Source organism: Danio rerio, chromosome 6 (genome assembly GCF_049306965.1).
Source record: "Danio rerio strain Tuebingen ecotype United States chromosome 6, GRCz12tu, whole genome shotgun sequence".
NCBI classification, from domain to species: Eukaryota; Metazoa; Chordata; class Actinopteri; order Cypriniformes; family Danionidae; genus Danio; species Danio rerio.
In genome coordinates, this window is record NC_133181.1 from 40,385,001 (window position 1) to 40,408,785 (window position 23,785).

At 35.6% G+C, this 23,785-nt stretch overlaps 1 protein-coding gene across 2 annotated transcripts in view; it reads left to right on the plus strand.

Annotated features, from left to right (window-relative positions):
• Positions 1-23,549, plus strand: part of herc2 (HECT and RLD domain containing E3 ubiquitin protein ligase 2) — a 97,540-nt gene extending 73,991 nt beyond the window's left edge. The window contains exons 69-93 of one of the 2 annotated variants that reach the window (XM_073954340.1): positions 292-483; positions 589-742; positions 1,982-2,089; positions 2,171-2,302; positions 2,397-2,555; positions 4,247-4,365; positions 4,453-4,578; positions 4,661-4,819; positions 5,418-5,533; positions 5,642-5,840; positions 6,822-7,036; positions 7,763-7,940; positions 8,403-8,564; positions 8,695-8,786; positions 9,527-9,666; positions 10,597-10,784; positions 11,273-11,470; positions 13,259-13,342; positions 14,305-14,446; positions 15,878-16,072; positions 16,185-16,297; positions 18,665-18,855; positions 20,640-20,745; positions 20,834-21,046; positions 22,548-23,549. In XM_073954340.1, the coding sequence (XP_073810441.1) occupies positions 292-483; positions 589-742; positions 1,982-2,089; positions 2,171-2,302; positions 2,397-2,555; positions 4,247-4,365; positions 4,453-4,578; positions 4,661-4,819; positions 5,418-5,533; positions 5,642-5,840; positions 6,822-7,036; positions 7,763-7,940; positions 8,403-8,564; positions 8,695-8,786; positions 9,527-9,666; positions 10,597-10,784; positions 11,273-11,470; positions 13,259-13,342; positions 14,305-14,446; positions 15,878-16,072; positions 16,185-16,297; positions 18,665-18,855; positions 20,640-20,745; positions 20,834-21,046; positions 22,548-22,820 (3,954 nt within the window). In that variant the 3' untranslated portion in view covers positions 22,821-23,549. The remainder of the gene's footprint in view (positions 1-291; positions 484-588; positions 743-1,981; positions 2,090-2,170; positions 2,303-2,396; positions 2,556-4,246; positions 4,366-4,452; positions 4,579-4,660; positions 4,820-5,417; positions 5,534-5,641; positions 5,841-6,821; positions 7,037-7,762; positions 7,941-8,402; positions 8,565-8,694; positions 8,787-9,526; positions 9,667-10,596; positions 10,785-11,272; positions 11,471-13,258; positions 13,343-14,304; positions 14,447-15,877; positions 16,073-16,184; positions 16,298-18,664; positions 18,856-20,639; positions 20,746-20,833; positions 21,047-22,547) is intronic. The other variant, XM_021477196.2, reaches the window with a different exon arrangement.
• Positions 23,550-23,785: the final 236 nt, after the last annotated feature.

The following is a 23,785-nucleotide window of genomic DNA, read 5'->3' on the forward strand; positions in this document are numbered from 1 at the left end:
TTATAGTCCAAGATGCATGTCACGATTAATCTGTCTCTTTGTTTGCTGTAAAGAATTTTTTTGGTCCCATTATTTGACTAAGCAAATAGTTTCATTTATGTTTATTCTTTAAAGTAAGGAACATTATAAAGGAAGAATAACAGAATAGATTATGTAAACTATTGCCTGCAGCTCATAGAAATGTTCATATTGATGTTTGTTCCTGATCATTCAATTGAAATGCATTAAATTAAATCTCTTGTTTAAACGGGAGTGATTTTTACAATGGTCTGGATTTATTTATTGGCACAGGACTCTGAGAACCAGAGTAAAGCCGTGGGTCCAGAGCCACAGTATCTGGATGAGTTCACCAGTCTCCTGATCCCTGATGACACGCGTGTGATGGTGGACCTGTTAAAACTAGCTGTATCTCTGCGCTCTGGTGATAAAGGAAAGGAAGTGCTGTCTGCTGTTCTGTCTGGCATGGGTACAGCCTGCCCACAGGTATGAATTCTTCAATATCTTATTACACTCTTTCCTAATCAATATTGTATATGTTCATTTATGTCTTTGTGTACTCAAGTTCTGGATGTGTGTTTTGACACACAGGTGGCGGATATGCTTCTGGAGCTGTGTGTGACTGAGTTGGAGGACGTGGCGACTGACTGTCAGAGTGGACGGCTTTCCTCTCAACCTGTGGTGGTGGAAAGCAGCCATCCATATATTGACGATACATCCACCAGCGGAACTGTCAAAATACCAGGTTACTTTGTGTTTTTCTGTTTGTTCAGCATCTAAGGAGTCTTCATAACCTCATTAGTGGTGCTCGCCAAAGTGGTGTTGTTACTGATTAGAATAAATCCCTGAACCAACGCATTAAACTTTGGCACAGTTAGGCACATTTTTGCCAAGCCACTTATTTTCTTCAGAAAATATATATATTTTTTATTAATGATTGCAATAAAACAATGTTTTTTTTTTCTTCAAACCTTATCTTATAAGTTTGAAAGCTGTTTTATTTTTGAACATATTTCTAGTTGTAATTAGATGTAATGTTATACACTATTTACAAATTTCCAATGTTTGTGTTGTTGAGCAGAAATGTGTTTAGAGTTTGTTTTTCACAGTAAAACTAAAAAAATAATTTAACATAATTGTGTGAGCTCTATTGTTAATTTAAATGCTTCGTTAATTCAGGAGGGTTTAAACCCCATATGTATAAATTAGGATCAAATTGCCAAGTTACACATCCCTATACACTACAGTTCAAAAATGATTTTAATTTTGAAAAAAAAATTTAAAAAAAGATTTAAAGTTTGTTCAACTCATCAAAGTTGGTTTTTTGTTGAAAAAACATTTGAGTATGGCAAATTTCTGCTTAAGATTTTTTTTTGGGATAGTCACTGGGATTTTTTCTGGAGAAACTGGTTATTTTTTGCAGGGTTCATGATGCATCTGGTTCAGGATTTACTGGTGAATAAAAAATATAGTTTGAACAAAGCTTTACAATATAAAGTAATTGCTGAGATTATCTTGCTACAGGGAGATTAGATGGATACTATTACTTGTAATGTGCATTTATATAGCGCATTTATTGTGTATGGCCATACACCCAAAGCGCTGTACAATTATGTAACATTGTGTAAAATCGTGTTACAACCCTACTCTTTATGAGAAGTGCCATGGGATATTTAATAACCAAAGAGAGTACTTGACACTGGAAAAATTATTACACTAACTTGGTAAGGCGAATCACATCTTAGCCTGGCACACAATGGCCTCTCGTCTTTTCCACCGTGTACCTCCATAGAGGCAGATTTAGCCTTTATGCTGTTTAGGCTAGTTGTTGCTATCTTGCATTCCATAGGATTTGGCAACACATCTGTTTTTATCATTTTAATGTGTCTTTGGTGAATGAAATGATTCGTTTGTTTAATGTGCAATTACTGACTGTGAAAATACTCATTTTAAAGATAATCTGGACATTTTACCATTATTTCAGGTGCTGAGGGTTTGCGGGTTGAGTTTGATCGCCAGTGCTCAACAGAAAGGAGACATGACCCTCTTACCATCATGGATGGAGCCAATAGAATTGTGTCTGTTCGATCAGGTGACATTCTTGTTTTATTTCAGTATTAGTAACTAACTGGACTATTGGGCCACATAACCTTATTTGTGTCTTCTTTTGTAGGTCGTGAGTGGTCTGATTGGTCCAGTGAATTGAGAATTCCAGGAGACGAGCTCAAATGGAAGTTCACCAGTGACGGCTCTGTGAACGGCTGGGGCTGGCGCTTCACAGTCTATCCCATCATGCCTGCGGCTGGTACATCACCTTAATTTGACATCTCTTCATTGTTCATGCTTCATATGTAACATGATATTCTGAAGTGCCTGACCTTTTATTGAATAACCTACAGGTCCTAAAGATCTTCTGTCAGACCGCTGCATTTTGTCTTGCCCTTCAATGGATCTAGTAACATGTCTGCTAGACTTTCGTCTGAACTTTGCCTCAAACCGCAGCATTGTGCCCAGATTAGCAGCCTCACTTGCTGCTTGTGCGCAGCTCAGCGCCTTGGGTAAGAGAAGAACAATTGAAAGAGGAGTTGAACATTTTTTTAACCATATTTACAAATTTGTTGCATTTCAGTAGAATTAACCTTTCTAATATTGATTTATTTATATCAATGCATCACTGAACAAAATACATATTTTTTAGTCACACACATTATATAAACCAGTGCCAAAAAAAGAATAAATATGTTACGTTCACCTTGAATAATATTTATTTTTGTAACCACTGTTATGTTACAGTTACAGTTTAGAGTGTTATCATAGACCAGGGGTGCCCAAACCTTTGCCTATGAAGGACCAAAAACCAAACTTGATTGAGTTTGGTGGGCGGAAGTTAAATATATCATAAAAGCAGCCATGGTTATTTACTAATGTATTATTATTCAAAAACAAATTGAAAAAATACTTTAATTGTATTAATAATGATACTTATTTGTTTACATTTTATAATAAACTATCAATAAAAACAAACACATTTATAACACAATCGTGTTCAATGTTATGCATTGTCCTCTGTCTTCGAGTGACAGCAATTACATTTTTAAAATCTGATTCATGCACAACATTTAATTGAAACATTTCATTTCAGGCATTCGACCCAACTTTCCCAAAGTTCCCATCATTCTAAATCTTTTCTCAGATGGAATGGTGAGCCAAATCAAAGGCTACCACGAGCCAACTTTGACGCGCGCCCTAGTTTGGGCATCTCTGTCATAAACAATGAAATTTTGTAATTGAGATTTGCTACCTAAACTCTCCATTATTTTTTTAATTTCGTAGGTTTAAAAAAAAAACATTTTTACATAAATTTAAAGACTTCTAATGAGTATTATGTTTTGTAAATAAAACATTTATCCTAATTCAAATTGGATATTTTAATTACACCGCAACGAAGCACAATACAATATAATTATTGTTTTTAATAATTTATTAGTAGTAGCAGTAGTTGGGTATAAACTGTTTTGGAAATTTACAAGTAGCGTGAGTTGCGTAATAATATAACTTTTTAAGTAACCAGTTAAGAAATGCATTACTTTTAAAAGTAATAAAATTGAGTTACTTTTTTGAAAATGTAATGCGAGTTACTTAAAAAAATAAATTGCTGATTTAAAATGAGTCACAATGAATCACGCAGTCAGTGAGAGTGTGTTTATTGCTTTGAACGCATTGAAGAAAAGGAGATTGTCTCAATGGACAGTGATTTTACTTGAGACAAATAATACAAAGGTAGCAAACACATTGCTTTAAACTTTTAGTAATCTTTTTATATAGCATGTATAGCTCTGGGGTCAGGAAGTTCTCAGTAATATTATCCTAATATAAATACATGTATATATATTATGTGTCTATTTATAGATAAATTTAGGTGTAAACAGTTCTAAAAAGGAGATCAAGCCTCGGCTTCATTTATGCAAAAGTACCTCAAAAGTAACATAACTCATTACTTACAGGTATGTACCATAAAAAGTAATGCAACTAGATAATTTTTTGGGTAGTAACTCAATATTGTAATGCATTACTTTCAAAAGTAACTTTTTCCAACACTGGCTATAAATGCCTATTTTAGTCTAATATTGCGATCAATTTTTTGGAATTTATTGTGAAATGGTATTTTACATGGTTATTTAGAGCTATGCTTAAATCTAAAATCTGATGATTTCTAATCTACATGTTCTGTCTCTGTCTGCAAAATCAGCGGCTGGCCATCGTATGTGGGCTCTGCAGAGGTTACGCAAGCTCTTAACTACTGAATACGGCCAATCCATTAACATCAACCGCCTCTTAGGAGACACCGAAGGAGAGGCTCGCTCTATGGTTAGACATTTGTTATACATTTTTGTTTTGTTTATACACTTATGTTTAATGGTATAATTAACATATACTTTACTTAATGTTGTGTAGAGTTTTACAGGAAGTGCATTAGCTGCTCTGGTGAAAGGACTTCCTGAGGCATTACAGAGACAGTATGAGTACGAGGAGCCCATAGTTAGGGGTGGCAAACAGTTACTCCACAGCCCGTTCTTCAAGGTACATTTAATTGATTAGTGAATATACTTCATGAGATAAATGTGTTTCCCAGAAATGATGTTATTTTTCTTGTGTTGTTTAGGTGTTGGTGGCGCTGGCGTGTGATCTGGAGTTGGACACTCTTCCATGTTGTGCTGAGACACACAAGTGGGCGTGGTTTCGACGCTATTGCACCGCCTCCAGAGTGTCAGTGGCTCTGGACAAGAGGAGCCCTTTGCCCCGCCCTTTTCTGGATGAGGTAGCAGTTTCTAATCGGGTTTGGAAGTTGAATGTGTTTGGTGTATGTAATGCCCTCCTTCTAAATTTTAGTTCTTAATGCTTCTGAAGTGATGTTTAACAGAGCAAGGACATTTTTTTTTACAGTATTTCCTATCATATAGTACAGTCTTCTTTTACTTGTCTCTTTACAGTTTTTTTTTAAATTTATATAATTTTAATATAAATAATATAATTACAAATATAATTATTATTTTTTGTTTTATGTACATGCATACATTCATACATAATTACATACGAACACATTTATCTATTTATATATACTTTGTTTTATTTTATTACTTTATTTTTATTTTATTTAATAGCAAAGTCAAACTTATTAGCCCCTTAAAAATATATAATTTTCTAAACTGACTACAGAACAAATGTTTTCAAATGAGCTGTTTTGAAAAAACACTGTTTTCAAATGACTTGACTAATTACTCAGACTTTAGTAGTTAACCTAATTACCCTATGTAAAAATTGTATGTACATACAGCTTTTTTACTGTAATGTTTATGTGGTGTTAAAAAATACCAGGTTGTATAACTTTGCATAATATTAGCAACTATTATGTTTGTCAGGTGGCAAAGAAAATCCGTGAGCTGATGGCAGATCATGAGAACATGAACACGCTTCATGAGAGCCATGACTTGTTTAAGAGGGAGCAGGATGAGCAGTTGGTTCAGTGGATGAACAGGTAAAAATGTTTTGCTTGTGCTTTGCTGGCTGAAACGACTCATCTTAAACAATGCAAATGCTATAGGGTTTCATTAACTTTGTTGAAATGTGTTTATGTTTTCTATAGACGACCAGATGATTGGACACTCTCTGCGGGTGGCAGTGGTACAATATACGGCTGGGGGCACAATCACCGGGGTCAGTTAGGTGGCATTGAAGGAGCCAAAGTAAAGGTTCCCACACCAACAGAAGCTCTAGCCACACTGCGGCCAGTTCAGCTTATTGGAGGAGAGCAAACACTGTTTGCCGTCACTGCTGATGGGAAGGTAAGGCTTTTTCTGCATTATGCATCTAAATAAATACTCTGCTTTTTTTGGAAGTAGGCTCATATTATAAGTCTCCTAGAGTTAAACAGTTCAGTTTTAGCACTTTTTTTTATCCGTTCAGCTTATGTTTGAGTCTGGTGGGAGCACTTTTAGCTTAGCATAAGTTATTGAATCTGATTAGACCATAGGTCTCCAACTCGATTCCTGGAGGGCCGCTGCTCTGCACAGTTATGTTCCAACCCCAATCAAACACAGCTGATACAACTAATCAAGGTGTTCAAGACTACTAGAGACTATTAAGCAGCTATGAGTTGGAGGTGGTTGGTGCGGCCGACCAAGAATTGAGTTTGAGATCATTGGGATTAGAACATTAGCATCTTGTTAAAAAATGTAAAACAAAACTATATATATAATGATATAATGAGTCCTCTACTGGGCAACTAGTTACAGCACTGTGTAAAATAATTGTCTAATATCATTGCATAGTATTATTGTGCCATAGTATGGCACTAAAGGTCCTTGATCATTTTGCCAGAATGTAGGTATACTGTAGTTCATAGCCATATGAGTCTGGAAAATTTCAGCTAATCATTTTCCATCTGCCTTAGTATACAATGTAGCTATAGAAGGAAGAATCAAGCTTTAAACTCTAAACTTTGAACCAGATGCTAATGGTCTAATCCGATTCAATAATTTATGCAAAGCTAAGATATACAAGTGCTCCCACCAGACCTGGAAATCTGGTAAATAGATTCAAAAATGGTAAAACTTAACCGTTTAACTCTAGGGAAGCTGTAAAATTAGCATATTTCCAAAAAATACATGTAAAATTTTCAACCAATAATTGACAGCAACTTTGTATGCATATTTTTCTTCTCTGATTAGATCATTAATCAGCCCCTATGATATGTATTCAGCATTTACTCTTCATTATCAGTCACCTTGTCAGATGGGTAATGTCCTTGTCTTTGCTGTCTTCAGCTGTATGCCACAGGATATGGTGCCGGTGGTCGACTGGGAATAGGAGGGACAGAGTCCGTCTCCACTCCGACCCTGCTGGAGTCCATCCAGCATGTTTTCATCAGAAAGGTGGCTGTGAACTCTGGAGGGAAACACTGTTTGGCTCTTTCCTCTGAAGGAGAGCTGTACTCCTGGGGGGAGGCCGAAGATGGAAAACTGGGCCATGGAAACAGAAGGTCAGTTCCGTACTTTGGTTATGATGGTTGTCTTGCCACATAGGCATCTTTGGTTCATCCCAGGCAGTAATCTTTTACATGTTTCAGTGTTTTATTTTTTTCCCATTTTTTACAAAAACAAATAGAAAAGTAGTTTTTGAACTAGTTCTGTGGCTTTTAGGTAAAAAAATTAGCAATTTTTTGAAGTTCTAAATGCTTTTTAAATTGTGAGTTGTTGCAAAAGGTACAAAATGCAAGCACAATGGTGAAACATTCATCAATTTAATGTTACTTTGTTTATTCAAAACATTTAGGTCGACCATTAACAATGCACTGCTACTGTTGTGTTTATACTTTTGTACTAAAAAGTGCAATTTGGCAAATAAATATTAGCCGTTTTTCTATATAGGATGTGTATGAAACAATATTTGCTCTAATGCTATCATATTTTATGCATATTTTTTTAATATGGTTTTAAGCCCATTTGTATTTGTACAATTAGACTTATGACCACTTCATGTGTAGTGCAATCTTTAATCAGGGGGTTTTGTAGGTTTGTAGGAATTTATGCTTTAAGTTGACAATTTTAAACATAAAAAACACACTTTTTTTTTAATCTGTTAGACTTTTTTCCATTTCATCTGTTCCCTAAAGAACCAAACATTGGTTTGACTATCACAACTAGACTATCACGGATTTGTTTTAGTTCAACAGTATGTGTGACTGGTACCTCTGTCTTTTCCTCAGCCCATGTGATCGTCCACGCGTGATTGAGTCTCTCAGAGGGGTGGAAGTGGTGGACATTGCTGCCGGTGGGGCTCACAGTGCCTGCATTACTGCCAGTGGAGAGCTCTACACATGGGGCAAAGGTCGCTATGGGCGCCTGGGTCATGGAGACAGCGAAGACCAACTTAAACCAAAACTGGTCTGTTCATTATGCGTTATTTATTTGGCACAAAACGTAAATTCTTTAGAATTGTTAAAAATATATATAAAAAAATGTATACAAATTAAGTGAAATATAATCAAACAAAGTGAAAAATTACTGCATTTAATCAAAAATAATAGCTGAATATTTTGATTATTTTAATTAATATAGATAATAAATATACAAAAACTTTTTATGAGGATTATTTTTTTTTACTTTTTTTATTCAGTACATTTTTTTTTTCGTATTTGGACAATTATGGGTAATTGTTATGTTTATGAAGGTGAATGGAACCAATAATAATAATATTAATAATAATAGTAATTGTTATTAAAATTTATAAATAATTGTAAACTAACATAACTAGCAGATTGAATAAAATTTAACTGGAATGTTTAGAAAATTGCTGCTTTATGTAATTTTGCATATTAGTGTATAATCTGTGAGTGTCTTGTACAGGTGGAGGCTCTTCAGGGTCACCGGGTGATAGATGTGGCATGTGGCAGTGGAGATGCACAGACCCTCTGTCTGACTGATGATGACATGGTATGGTCGTGGGGCGATGGAGACTATGGCAAATTGGGCCGAGGAGGTAGTGATGGATGTAAAGTGCCGATGAAGGTGAGATGGTGGTGTAGTTAAACATTTTCTGTGTAGGAATTGTAAAGCACATTGGTCAGCTGCTGTTGTTATTGATTGTTATATACCTATGAATTCCTGTATAACTCTTCACATCTCTTTCTTTGCATAGATCGATTCATTAACCGGATTGGGTGTTGTGAAAGTGGAATGTGGCTCTCAGTTTTCTGTGGCCCTTACCAAGTCTGGAGCAGTTTACACATGGTAATCAATCCCATTATTAGAGCTCTGATTATTATTATTATGAACCCAGTCATAAATAGAAATGGGCTGTATAGTGTGCAGTGTCATGGCATATGGTATGTTTTTTTTTATACAGTATGTAAATCAAAACTAGTGCTTATAGACCTTATAAAATATCAAACTGCAAGTGACTATTTAAAATTTTTTGTTTGAGTGAGTGTGAGTGGGTATGCGTGCGTGCGTGCATGCATGCATGTGTGTGGGTGTGTGCATGCGTGCGTGTAAATAAATGATGCAGTTTGGTTTGCCACATGCATACTTGCGCTCATGGTGTAGTCTTACTGTTAAACACATGAACTTTATTCCTGAGCTGAGTCACTTTGTTGGCATTTTAACATTTCCTATGACAAAAGCTATCCCTTTATCGTTTACAGATGGAAGCTCAAACCATTTGCGAGACAACCTATCAAAATAGTTTCAGTTTGTTTTGGTTTAATTTGAAAAATGTAATATTTCAAAGTGTTCCAAATGTTTTTTATTTTTCATAATTTGATGTTAAACTGAGTTTTTTTGTTGTATTTAATTCTACATTTTTTGATGAATAAACTAAAATGAAAAAATCTGAAAAAATAGAATTTGAGGAAAAAAGTAATAAAAATTTTGGAAAAAATAAATAATTTCATAGGACTGTACATAATGCATTGTAACATAAGCTGATGTTATATTTAGTGTGGGTAATTGTACATGTTTGTGTTTTTTAGGGGGAAGGGTGACTATCACAGACTGGGACACGGCTCAGATGATCATGTTCGCAGACCCCGGCAGGTCCAGGGTTTACAAGGCAAAAAGGTCATCGCAATAGCAACTGGTTCCCTTCACTGCGTTTGCTGCACGGAGGACGGTAGGTCATTAGTATGTTTGAATTATGCTGGCCTTTGTCACTTTTTAGGTATTCTGTCTTCTGTTGAACCCAAAACAACATATTCTGGAGAATGTTGGAAACCAGCAGACGTTGACATCCATAGTAGGAAGAAAAAAATACTATGGAAGTCAATGGCTGCTGCTTCCCAACATACTTCAATATATTCTTTATGTTCAACAGAAGAAGGGAAAAAACAACATATTTGGAATAAATGGATGAGTAAATAACAGAATTTACATTTTTGTGTGAAGTGTCCCTTTAATGAGCTACCTTTTTTTTGTTCTCTGAGGTCCACTAATAACATTACATAGTACATTTATACATTCACAATTACTATATATATATATATATATATATATATATATATATATATATATATATATATATATATATTGTATTTGTATATATATTGTATTTGTATAATGTGTGTATATATATATATATATATACACACACACACACACACACACAGTATGATGGGAGCCTCAAAGAGAGCTCAGTAAAGCCAGAGAAGATCTCCTCTGCCTCCAGAGCAGGAGAGGAGCAGAACAGGAAAAGACCAGAGCAAAGTAATTTGTCTCTTTCTTGACCATGTGACCAAAGCCCAAATACTGAGACATACAAACTGACCAATCAACATGTGACCACATCGTTAAACCCCCAAAGTCCACACACCAGGCCCTGATCCTTTCAATATTTGCCTTTGGAGTCAGTATGAACCTTCTTGGTGAAAAATGTTTTGCCATATAAACAAATGCATATGATAATTTTTCATTCCTACAGTACTGTGACCTCTGTTATGTCAAAAGATCAAGGGATCTTTTGGAGATCAAGATCAAATTGAGAATTTCTTTTTGTTTGTATACTTATTTTTGTTTGCTAAAAATGTGCATGTGTACTATGCCACAGGGGAAGTGTACACATGGGGTGACAATGATGAGGGTCAGCTTGGGGACGGTACGACCAATGCTATTCAGAGACCCAGGCTGGTGGCAGCGCTGCAGGGCAAGAAGATTAATCGTGTGGCCTGTGGTTCAGCACATACACTTGCCTGGTCCACTAGTAAACCAACCAATGCTGGAAAACTCCCTGCTCAGGTACTGCACCAACACACATACAACTATAAGATTACAAAAAAATGTCACACAACTAAATATTTTACAGCCTTTTAGGCCTCATAAAATGTTTTACCCTTTTGGTTTAACAGTTGAGGTACAAGAAAATATCTTAAAACTGTGTTATTTTGTTTTGTATTTTTGTAATCCTGTTGTGTATGGAGTAGCATTAGATGTCAGAAATGATTTCAATTATTTATTATTTCGTTAAATATTAACAATTTTTAACAAAAGGATCTAATTTGTGTCAGTCACAAAAAACATATGTATAAAAAAATGTAGCTTTTAATACGATATGATACGATACAAAACAGTACAGTACAATTGAACTTTTAAAAATGAATAAGAACAATATAAGCAGTTTAAGACGCTTTGAACCACAGGACGCAGTACAGTTCAGATTATTGAAAACTTGTATTCCAGAAAGTACAATAAATATTTGTGGTTAATAATGTCATGTCTGTCTGTAGGTTCCAATGGAGTACAACCACCTGCAAGAAATCGCCATCATCGGCCTGAGGAATCGGTTACTGCTACTGCACCACATCTCTGAGCTCTTCTGCCCCTGCATCCCAATGTTTGACTTAGAAGGACGCCTGGGTGAAACTGGACATGGTGTGTCTGTTGGCTTTGACACGCTCCGTGGAATCCTCATATCACAGGGCAAGGTGAGGTTGCAGGTAGCAGTACATGTACTGTTTTCATCCAAATGTTTCTCAATTTTATTACATTTAAAATTGACTAAAATTGAAAAAATTGTGGTTTGATCATAGGGGTAAAATGTGATTTAAATATGACTTTATTTTAAGCGTATTTTAAAATAACATTTAAAGTGACTGTTTATTAATTTGTGAGGTTGCTCTGTAATTCTTAAAAGTTGTTTAGTGTTGTGAAATAAATATTGTTCCAAATATGCCAGGCAAGATTTTATAGGGGTGTGAACCTACACTGGTCTCACGGTTCGGTTTGGTTACGATTATCCTGCCAATTTGGTTCAATTCGATATCTCGGTGCATCATGGTGTATTGACGTTGCTTTCCATACACAATTAGATTTTTTCTTTACAACACAACAAAAAAATTGTATCAAAACCTATAAATATGTTTAGATATTATTTGTAATACAATTTTGTCCTTTAATACAAGCAGTCAGATATATAAACTTACTTGTTCAAAGAATTTTTTTTGGAGTGTTTTAGACAAAACTCCTATGCATGCATAGAAAAAAACATGAGCATTTATAGCATAAAAAACTAATGTAAATATTATCCCCTTTTCTTTTTGTGCGCTTTTGAGCAAGTTCTTATACTCCTATGATATCAGAGAAATGGCATCAGTACATAACAACTGGTTATGATCTATTACTGAATCGATATCGAATTGTCCCAATCTGTATTACAGTGCACTGAAGAAACAATTAATTTTGACACCTCTAAGATTTTGGTTAATGTTATTACACAGAATTTGTTTTTATTAGGAGCCTTCTGTAAATCGTGGGTTGGATTTACACTGCAGATCTTGATGGTCAATTTCGATTTTGTGACTATGATTTTTATGACAGATTTTTCTTGATGACACGCCTGCATCATCTTTTAAAAGTGACTCGTATCTGATGGTCTGCATTTACTCGGCACCAGGAAAAAGGCGTAATGAGCAGGAAAATATGAGCGGGCGCTGACTGACTGCTTATAATAAAAAAAGCGCTCTTTTTTCCATTTCTGTATTTAATCTGTTCGCAGGATTTCATTTTTTTTCTTTTCTTTTTGATGAGTTGTTTTGCTAGTTAATGACAGAAAAGTTATAATTTGTCCATGTTCTATTAATTGAGGCTTTTTTAAACCCGTAAGAATTTTGATGTCTTGGCCATAGCGTGATTTAGACACATTTTGTATGCAATAGTTTTACATTAGTTTATATTGTTTAAATGGTGGATGTTGTGCTTGCTCTCTTGTTAGCATCCTTAAATACTTATGCTACATGACAGTATTAAAGCTTTTTTAATCCTACTATATAAGATGTAAGGTTTGAGACTGCTTACATGAAATGTCTGTTCTGAAATGAAAGCTTCAGAGTTGAATCATTCACTACAGTTTTTCTTGACGCTCGACTCGATAATGAAAATCCGATCTACCTGCTTACACTGCAGACACAAGGGCACGAATCCGATTTATATTGAATAAATTTCCACATGTGAACAAGGGCTGAATCTGATTTGTGTAAATCGGTATCCTTGTGATTTTTTATTTTTGCTTACATGTACATGGACCATATCCGATCTGAGACGTATGAGAGAAAAAAATCGTAATGGGTCACTTGAACCATGCAGTATAAATGCAGCCATGACGTTGTTTTGATACTTAAACCGTTCATTTTTGATCAGTGTGTGTTACAGTATATGTCTTTCTTATCAAAATGTTTAATTATATTTATTTTGTCTTGTTTTTTAATCGTCTATAGGAGGCAGCATTCCGCAAAGTGGTGCAGGCTACCATGGTCAGAGACAGGCAGCATGGGCCAGTGGTTGAGCTGAACAGGATACAGGTGTGAATTTAACAGAATGCAGCTATATCCTAATTTATACTCCAAAACAAACCTTCATTAATTTTCCTTTGGCTTAGTCTCTGATTTATCAGAGGTTGCCACAGCAGAATGAACCGCCAACTATTCCAGCATATGTTTTACGCATCGGATGACTTTCCAGCCGCAACACAGTACTGGGAAACATAGGACAGTCTCAAACACACACTCATACACTACATCCAGTTCATACAATTCACCTATACTGCATGTCTTTGGACTGTGGGGGAAACCGGAGCACCCAGAGGAAACCCACGTGAACACGGGGAGAGCATGAAAACTCCACACAGAAATGCCAACTGACCCAGCTGGGTCTCAAACCAGTGACTCTCTTGCTGTGAGGCGACAGTGCTAACCACTGAGCTACCATGCCATCCCATTAAACCTATTATCAGACTTCATATACATATTATTTACTCACCCCTAGATTTTTACTTGTATTTTCCTATTGGTTTGAGAGCTGATTATTATGGTAAGCAGAATTCAAAATGAACAATTAATTTTAATGGGCAAAAATAGCTTGCAGGTCCTCTGGAAAATGGTCCCCCTTTCCCTAATCACCATAATTAGCAATGCTCTTCCTGCTCCTTCCTGTCAGCATGGACACACATGTACTGTGTACACAGTTTAATTATCAGCCTCCATTTTATTTTACTTACCATTTTGAGCCAGACTTTGCAGCAACAAATGTGATATTTTCAGTGATGCGTTCATGAAATTTAAAATTAGTGTACAAGTTATTTATGGATCTGCTCGTCATGTGGTTTACCTCCAAATACATATCTTTATGGGTCATTGGCCTCCTAATAGAGGCCCCTTTCAGTCTGGGATTTGGCAGGGAGGCATAAACAATGAATTTCTTCAGTAGTTCATAAAAAAATTGATGTATATGGAGATTAATTAAACCCCTGTCATTTTCATTTCAGGTCAAGCGTTCACGTAGTAAAGGAGGTCTGGCAGGGCCGGATGGCACCAAGTCAGTATTTGGGCAGATGTGTGCTAAGATGAGTTCTTTCAGTCCAGACAGTCTGCTGCTGCCACACCGCGTCTGGAAGGTCAAGTTTGTGGGTGAGTGTATAATTAGGCTCTGTTTGCATTTAGTGTATTTATATTTTAACATGGTGTTTTAAAATGTAAACAGTTTGTTGTCTATATTACTGTTTCCACTACATTTTACAAAGAAAATGTCACATGTCAGAAGGTAAAAGCAGCCATAAAATTATAACAATTGTAGCCTGTATAGAGTTATTAAATGAAGCAAATTATAATTGCATTCATGTGTTGAGAAGAGAAAAAGAAGTTTTAAGTTGGAAGCACATTTTTAAAATGTTACCTTTTTCAGAACAGACCAAAATATGTATGATGTAAAATCATAATACAAAACTGTATACACAGGTTAAGAAGTGAAACCTAGATTATAGAAGTATTTGTTATTCATAAAACGTTTTCTATATACTTATACTAGATTGCCAAGTTAGCAATGCTATGATATTTTAATGTGGAAACAAGAGAACATGCTGTAGAACTGTATTCAATTACTGCATATATATAATATTAATGCAAAAAACAGACTTTTTGGTTTGTTTCTAATCCAAATATATACATTTCAACAACGAACAAGACAGAAACGAGACAAAGTGAGAAAAGCATGTATCAAATACTGTTAGACTCCATAGAAAACCATCAAATAGTGTCTTATAAAACTGTATACTATATCACTATATTTATCGCAGAATATTTATTTATCGCAATATTACATTTTGGTCCAATATCGTGCAGCCCTGGTACGTATTTTCACCAATGTTTTTATTGACATTATTATTAACGTACGAGCGGGTGCAGCCATTGGAATCTTTTTGGCTTGAGACTTCCGGTGTCGTTCACTTCTGTTGATTTTCAGATGTTAAAAACAGCTCATGATGCTACTTGATGTTGCAAATTGATTATTTAAATTTTTATATTTAGTCATGAACACATTTGTTTGTAGAGCGAGTAGCTTGATCGTTTTCTGCCGTTTATTATTCCTAGTCATTTCTCCTATAGGAAACTGATTCAAAAGTTCTAAAACAATCACAATAACAGGATCAGTTATGCAGAAAAAGATCAATAATCTTTTGCGGTCACAAATATGAAACAAAACAAATCAGCCTAATGGTCATATAACAGGGGTTTGAAAAATCAGGAAAACAAACGCAATGATCACAATGATTGATACGCAAAGGCCTAATCATTGAGTGAATGTGGGCAGCGACACAATCATATTCAGAAGTTTTGGTTTGTTTACTCAAACACAGAAACTGAAATCCCACAATTCAAAAACTAAAACACGGTCTGCAGCTTTTCTGAAAGTCTCTGTTATTGAAGGTCGAAAACTCTGCAGTATTATGGAGTCTAGAACAAAAAAGCACAGCTGTAAACCCAGCCTTGCGGATGGAGGATTTTACATTAGAGAAAGAGGATGTTTATCATGTTTTTGTGTGTTTTTTTTTTTTTTTTTAGGTGAGTCGGTGGATGACTGTGGTGGCGGATACAGTGAATCTATCGCAGAAATGTGCGAGGAGCTTCAGAATGGCCTCACTCCTCTGCTCATCGTCACTCCTAATGGCAGAGACGAGTCAGGAGCGAACAGAGATTGCTTTCTGCTCAACCCAGCTGCCAAATCCCCTCTGCACATCAGCATGTTCCGCTTCCTAGGTACCAGCTGCACTCAAAACACTTTCAAGGCAGTCTGGAGTTACACAGCTGCAGTACTTTCTTCTGTCAGATTTGGCAGTAGAGCATGCTCTGTTCTTGTATTTGTGTTTAGGGGTGCTCCTGGGCATAGCGATCCGAACAGGAAGTCCTCTTAGTCTGTATCTGGCCGAACCTGTGTGGAAACAGCTGGCAGGCATGAACCTGACCATTGCTGATCTCAGTGAGGTAAGACTGAATGTGTGTGTTTGAATCCAAAGTTATTCTATTATTGTTAACAAAATTAACATTTTAAAGGCATGCATTTAACTAAATTAAAAATACAATAGGTAGCATATTTACACTTTAATGGGTTTATTCAAATTTAATTATTTGGTCTGATTTTAGTTTTTAGACTGGATTAACAAAATGACAAAGCATTAAATGAAAAAATTCAACGTAACTGCATTGGTTTGGTTTGTTAGGGTTAACTAGGTTAGGACTGGTTTTGTCTTATTTTATCCTAGATTTAAAATTTTAGAATTTGTAGCACATCAGGGTGTCCTGAGTTCGGGTTCTGTCTGTCTGTCTGTCTGTCTAATGTTTTGTCTTATCGTTCTGTCTGACGCTCTTTCCATTGTTCTGTCTGTCGTTTTGTCTACCGTTCTATCTGTCTAACGTTTTGTCTGTCATTCTGTCTGTCATTCTGTCTGTCTGCCTGTCTGTCTAATGTTTTGTCTTGTCGATCTGTCTGTTGTTGTGTCTGTTATTTTGTTTACCATTCTATCTGTCTGTCTGTTTAACGTTTTGTCTTATCCTTCTGTCTGATGTTCTTTCTTATCGTTCTGTCTGTCGTTTTGTCTACCATTCTATCCGTTTGTCCCTGTCTAACGTTTTGTCTGTCGTTAGAAATTATCTATCTATCTATCTATCTATCTATCTATCTATCTATCTATCTATCTATCTATCTGTCTGTCTGTCTGTCTGTCTGTCTGTCTGTCTGTCTGTCTGTCTGTCTGTCTGTCTGTCTGTCTGTCTGTCTGTCTGTCTGTCTGTCTGTCTGTCTATCTATCTATCATCTTTCTATCTATCCATCCATCCACTTTTGTTTAGTTAAGTTTAATTAGGTTATGTACATGTATTCATTCATACATGCATACAAACAGGGCCAGACAATAGCAACAACAACAAAAAACTTTTGCGAGGTGATAAAATAAATGGGGCTTTTAGGTTATAGCACCAGGGCTCAATATGTTCCTAATCTGGCCCTGCGTACACACTCACATGCACACAAACACACACAGTTTAATGTTCATTTCAGATAAATTTGTTTTGAAGATAACTTCAAAATCAAAATTTGTGTTGGGACAACATGAATTGGTGAATTGTGTGTAATCTTGCATTTTTTACAGTGTAGTAGTGCAACTTCTGAATTTAGTTTGCTTGCATTTGGTTAACTTTTAATTTGTTGTGATTGGTATGCTGAAAGTATGTCTGTAGTTGTAGCTTTTTATTTCTAAGTCCATTATGTAAACGCACTGAATGTAAGTACATACCTTTTACATTCTGTACATTTGCCCTGATCAGTAAGTATCAGTGGTCAGCTGATACATACTGATACATACAACGGTATTAAACCCACCGCTCTTAATGCACATGTACTATAAGCAGCTTTCTCTAAATCTATGTGGTATGTATATGCTACAGTAATACATCAAAGTTCTACATATGTATTTTTTTTTATTATTGAATGATCTCTGAGATGTACTTTCTGAGATCCAAGTGTGTGCATCATGCACGTGTGATGTGTAAAGACGAATGTAAGTGAGCATATGGGTCTCCTGCATTCACGCTGGGATCATGTGTTGTTGCAGTGATGGCGTTTCTCAGTACAGGACCTTTCTTGCGCACAGAGCTGCTGTTGTTTGTGCTTTTGCCTGGAGATATCAGAAAGGTTAAAGAGAAAGATTACCAAGCACAAGACAACAGTGAGACGCTGACCGTGATGCACTTAAAACACACGCTCATTCCTTTCATTCTTTAATACTATAACCATTCACACAGATTCAGTTTAATTTACGCACATTTGCTGACCAAATCTCGCATGTGTATAAATCAAAACATATGAGTCCAGTTAAAATTTGTACCTGAATGTAAATTGTGTCCCACTTGCATTTAAATATGCTGCTGTTCAGTTTTGGGGTTAGTATAAGGTCTTTAGTAAGTTGATAATTATCTGATAATCTCCAAGAATGTATTTCTTTAATGATTAGATTTTTTTTTAATTTTGATATTTTATTATCTTTTTTTAATATTCTTTTCTCTGTTTTTACATATTTTAATATGCAATTTATTTCTGTAATATTGAAGCTAAATCTTTTGCAATGAGCCTTCAAATAGCATTCTAATATGCTGTTATTACTATGTTGATGCTTTTAGTTTAATGTTTTTTTGTTTTATTTTTATTTAATTGATTTAATATTGCTAGTATTTTTTTGTTTGAATGTTATTTTATTTTATTTAGTTTTGTTTAGTTTTATTTTGTTTTTTGTTTTGTTTTTGTTTAGTTTTTTCTGGAATTCACATTATTGTACACCTTTTTCTTTTATGTGTTAGGTGGACAAGGACTTCATCCCCGGTCTGATGTATATTAGAGATAACGAGGCGTCTGCGGAGGAGTTTGAGGCGATGCCTCTTCCCTTCACTGTGCCCAGTGCCTGCGGACAAGAAGTCCAGCTCAGCTCCAAACATTCCCACATCAGCCTTGAAAACCGCAGTGAATATGTGCGGCTAGCAATAAATTACAGGTGGGATTGCTAGGGAAAAAGGTTCTTTTAACCCATTTTGAGTAAAGATATACAATATTTGAAAGATTGAATGACCAATAATAACTTTTTAATGCAAGTATTGGGATAAGGCCAGTATGGAAAATTATGGCAATATGCCTTGCCAATAAAATGTGTGGATAAACTTGCAGCAACTTTCCTGGCGGCCAGTAGTGCTAGCAAGAAGTGATGAGTCTGTTTGTTTACACTTTTTTCATAAAGGATCTTTGTTACAGTGTAACTATTCTTTTAACTACCGAGTTATAATAATGAATTACATACAATTTCTCTATGGTTAAGATTTGAATACAGATTAGGTTTAGGGTTAGTTGCATGTTATTTTGCATAATTAATTGTAATTGCTACACCAAATACATGTAGCATATGTAACAATTTCACCTTAAAACATAGTTTTATTTAAAGTAAAAACCAGAATCTGTGACTAAAAAGAGACAGATTTTGTGAGGGCCACCAATCACAGATATCTGCTCTGTTAATAGTTTTCGTCACGGTATCCTCCCCATGGGCTCTAGTGTCTGTCCGATAAAAATAAAAACTGTTTAGGCATAGGATGATAACTGCTTTTCAAGGTTTGAAAAAGTATTGGTTTTAAAACTGCTAACATTTTTTTTTATATTTTTTCTATTGTATTCCTACTGTATGTAATTTTTTAACATGTTTTATTTAGTGTTTTAGCGGAAAAGTATCTCCAACAAGCATCCACATCAAAAGCTCACAATTCAGCAAACCTTTAAAAAACAAACCACTTGCAGACCAACATCTAAGCATGCTATAGACCTCAACAGTGCAGTGACTTCCTTATCTATCCAGAGAAAAGAAAGATATACAAAGATGCCTTTTTAAAATTGTAAAGAAACCGGTGTCTTTGAAACGTTTTTGAAGAAAATGATAGCAGAAGTCAATGATTTATTTAAATGATTTAGCCAGACATGTTTACTCTTTTAAAATATTTCTTAAAATAAAATATATTGTGTTCAATACAAAAATTTCGTTTTTTGTCCAACCAATTTAAAAAGAACATGTTTTAGAGCAGGGCGACGTGGTGGCGCAGTGTGTAGCGATTTCGCCTCACAGCAAAAAGGTCACTGGTTCGAGCCTCACCTGGGTCAGTTGGCATTTCTATGTGGAGTTTGCATGTTTCCCCCACAAGTCCAAAGATGTGGTACAGCTTAATTGGGTAGGCTAAATTGTCCGTAGTGTATGTGTGAATAACTGTGGATGAATGTTTTCTAATGGTGGGTTGCAGCTGGAAGGGCATCCGCTGCCTAAAACATATGCTAAAAAAGTTGGCAGTTCATTCTGCTGTGGCGACCCCTGATTAATAAAGGGACTAAGCTGGAAAGAAAATGAATGAATGAACATTCTTTGAGCGGTAATCACAATACTGTGAAACTGTGATATTTTTATTCAAGTTTTCATACCGTCAGAATCTTAAGCTCATGCCTAATACTGCTATAATAATTAAAGTAAAATGCAAAAATATTAAGTTTAATGGAACATTGGCTGATGTCATAAATCACAAGTCTGACGCTTTCATTTATTAACATTTATGTATAAATATTTTCACAAACAAACAAGCCTTCCAAGCAAAATAGAAATCAGTATCAGCATTAATATCAGCTATAATTCAGCTCATTAGATATCAGCAAAAATCCAGTATCTTGAATCGCTTATTTTAAGGAAAGAGACTTTTAAGGAAAGAACAAAGTAAAGCTTACCGGTATGATGTTGTTTTCTTCCTCCAGGCTGCATGAGTTTGATGAGCAGGTGTCTGCTGTAAGAGAAGGTATGGCGCGTGTGGTTCCGGTACCGCTCCTCTCTCTATTTACCGGCTATGAGCTGGAGACCATGGTGAGGACATGAGAAACATAAACAAACAATGAACAGTATGTGTTCATGAATGCTAAGTAGACCTGACTCACTTGTTTGTGTTGTTCAGGTGTGCGGAAGTCCGGACATCCCTCTGCATCTGCTCAAATCAGTGGCCACATATAAAGGAGTAGAGCCCACTGCACCGCTCATCCAGTGGTTCTGGGAGGTGATGGAGTCTTTCTCTAACACAGAACGCTCGCTCTTCCTCAGGTTCGTCTGGGGCCGCACGCGTCTTCCCAGGACCATCGCAGACTTCCGTGGACGAGACTTTGTAGTGCAGGTAACTATTGTCTCTTGAGGCAACAATTCTCACAGTTACATCTACAGGTCTCCATTAAAATCTGCTCAATGATTGCACACTCATTTAACTCTTTAAATATGTAGTTAATATGTAGTAAGTATGTAGTAAGTATGGCTGTGCGATATTGGAAAAATCTGACATTGCAATATTTTCCTTTACTGAGCATAGATTATAATAAATTGCTCCAGTTTACACCACAGTCCAAAGACATGCGCTTTACAGTAGGTGAATTGGGTGAGCTAAATTGGCCGTAGTGTATGTATGTGAATGAGTGTGTATGGATGTTTCCCAGTACAGGGTTTCAGGATGAAACGTTCCACTGTGTAAAACGTATGTTGGATAAGTTGGCGGTTCATTCCACTGTGGCGACCCCTGATAAATAAAGGGAATAAGCCGAGGGAAAATATTTGCTTGTTTTAAGACATTATTTAAGTATCATTCAAGTAATTAGAATAGTTTTTAATGAGGTAAGTAAAAATCCTTACTGTTTAGCCCTGTATAAGTCTGAAATTTCATTCATGATGGTCTTAAAAAGTCTTAAATTTACCTTTGTAAAACCTGCAGAAACCCTGACTTTTTTGAAAATAGGTTTATTTAGCAGGTCGCATAGAGTTAAACCATTTGACATTTTTGAATCTATTCAGCCGATCGCTGCGTCTGGCCTCCCGCTTACCTTAGCTTAGCATAGATTATTGAATCAAATTAGACCATTAGCATCTTGCTTAAAAGTGACTAAAGAGTTTCAATAATTTTCTTATTGACTTTACTGTAGTTAAATTGTGCACCACGCCTGACAAAATTGTTATTTTCTAGCCAGATATGCTAAGAACTAAACTCTTATTCTGGTGTAATAATAATATATAAAAAAAACAACTGCCTGCTTCAATCATGGTATGGTAGCAATGATGTTATGAATTCTAAAAAAAAAAAGCATCCAAACTTTTAACTGGCTCTGTAAATGGATAGATACAATGCCCCATTTTGAAAATGAGTAGTTTTATCCATTTCTCAGTGAATATAGGCAATGTTTTTGGTACATTTAAACAAAACAGATTTGTTAAGCGGATATATATATTTATTCAAAAAATATTTTAGTTACCAAACATTATTAGAAATAGAAAGATCATACAGTTAAATTCAAGCAAAATAATGCAAAAAAAAAAATTCAACCTACAAAATTATTACATTATCATTTTTTTTGCTTCTTTTTCCTCTTTTTTTTTTTTTAAATATTTTTCTCTAAAATAAATTTGGGTGCACTAGTTTTTAGTGCGTTATCGTAAGATATTTTGTTTGCAAAGCTCCAGATTTGGCTTCAGTACTGACTAATCATAATGTATATGCACAAATCTAATATTGTATAGCTTCCTATTAAAATATGAATTTAAAAGAGAAATTTATGAGAGGTGTACTAATATATGCTGCGCACTGTAAATATAAGTGCTCATTTTTAGAGTTTATGCCCTTTTTTTTTGACCAGGTGCTGGATAAATATAACCCTCCCGACCACTTCCTCCCCGAGTCCTACACCTGCTTCTTCCTGCTCAAGCTGCCTCGCTACTCCTGCAAGCTAGTCTTGGAGGAGAAACTCAAATACGCCATTCACTTCTGCAAGTCCATCGACACTGATGACTACGCACGGATCGCTCTGAGCGGAGAACCGGCCGCAGACGACAGCAGTGATGACTCGGACAATGAAGACGCAGACTCATTCGCTTCTGACTCCACACAGGATTACCTGACAGGCCACTGAGCTCATAAGTTCACACACACAGGCAAACACTCACACACAGGCATATGCTGTGGTAAGTTGTAGGAAACCTAAAAATAAGCTGACAAGCAGAAAAAGAAGTAAACTGAACCGAAGATGTCTGTTTTAACCTCACTTATTAATATGTGCATAGACACAAATACAACTAAATGAAGAGAATTAAGTGTATATCATTATGTGCAATTAGCTTTAAAACACCATTAAAGCAAAATAGATTTTTTTTTCCTTTTTTAAAACTTTATTGTGAAGAAAACCAGAACAACGGGAGAAAAATACACACCTTTTTGTGTTAAACATTGTGTTCATGTTTTCTTCCAGAGGACTGACCGCTTAGCCTAGCACTGTGGTAGACGATTCCTGACAGGCGTCTCAGTGAAGAGCTTCACATCCGTTTTGTGTTCAATAGAGGTAGTATTATCATTTCACCATTGCCTCTTTATTTGAAAACAGCAGTGTTTCTTTGAAAAAAATCTTTTAAACTTGGAGAATTATCTTTTTTTTTTGTCTTTCAGTCAGTGAAGCCTGATCAGGGGTTGCTTTTTAGGTTGTCGGTCAACATTTCCTCTCCTTTTTCTCCCAATGTGTCTGCACTGTTTTCCTTATGGAATGTATATAATTTGATTGTGCCATGTGTTTATGAGAGGTCTCATTCCCATGTTATAAATAAATGTTCATTTCTGTTAATAAATTTAAACCAAATTGTTCTTGTAAGATTTTTTATTATTATTCTTTGCTTTGGAACCAAATCTTCTTCTGATGTTATGTTTTAGTTTTTTTGTGTAGAGTATACACTCAACAGCCACTTTATTAGGTACACGTTACTTTTGCCTTCAGAACTGCCTTAATCCTCCATGGCATAGATTTAACAGGGTACTGGAAATATTCCTCTGGGATTTTGGTCTGTATTGACATGATGCATCACGCAGTTGCTGCAGATTTGTCGGCTG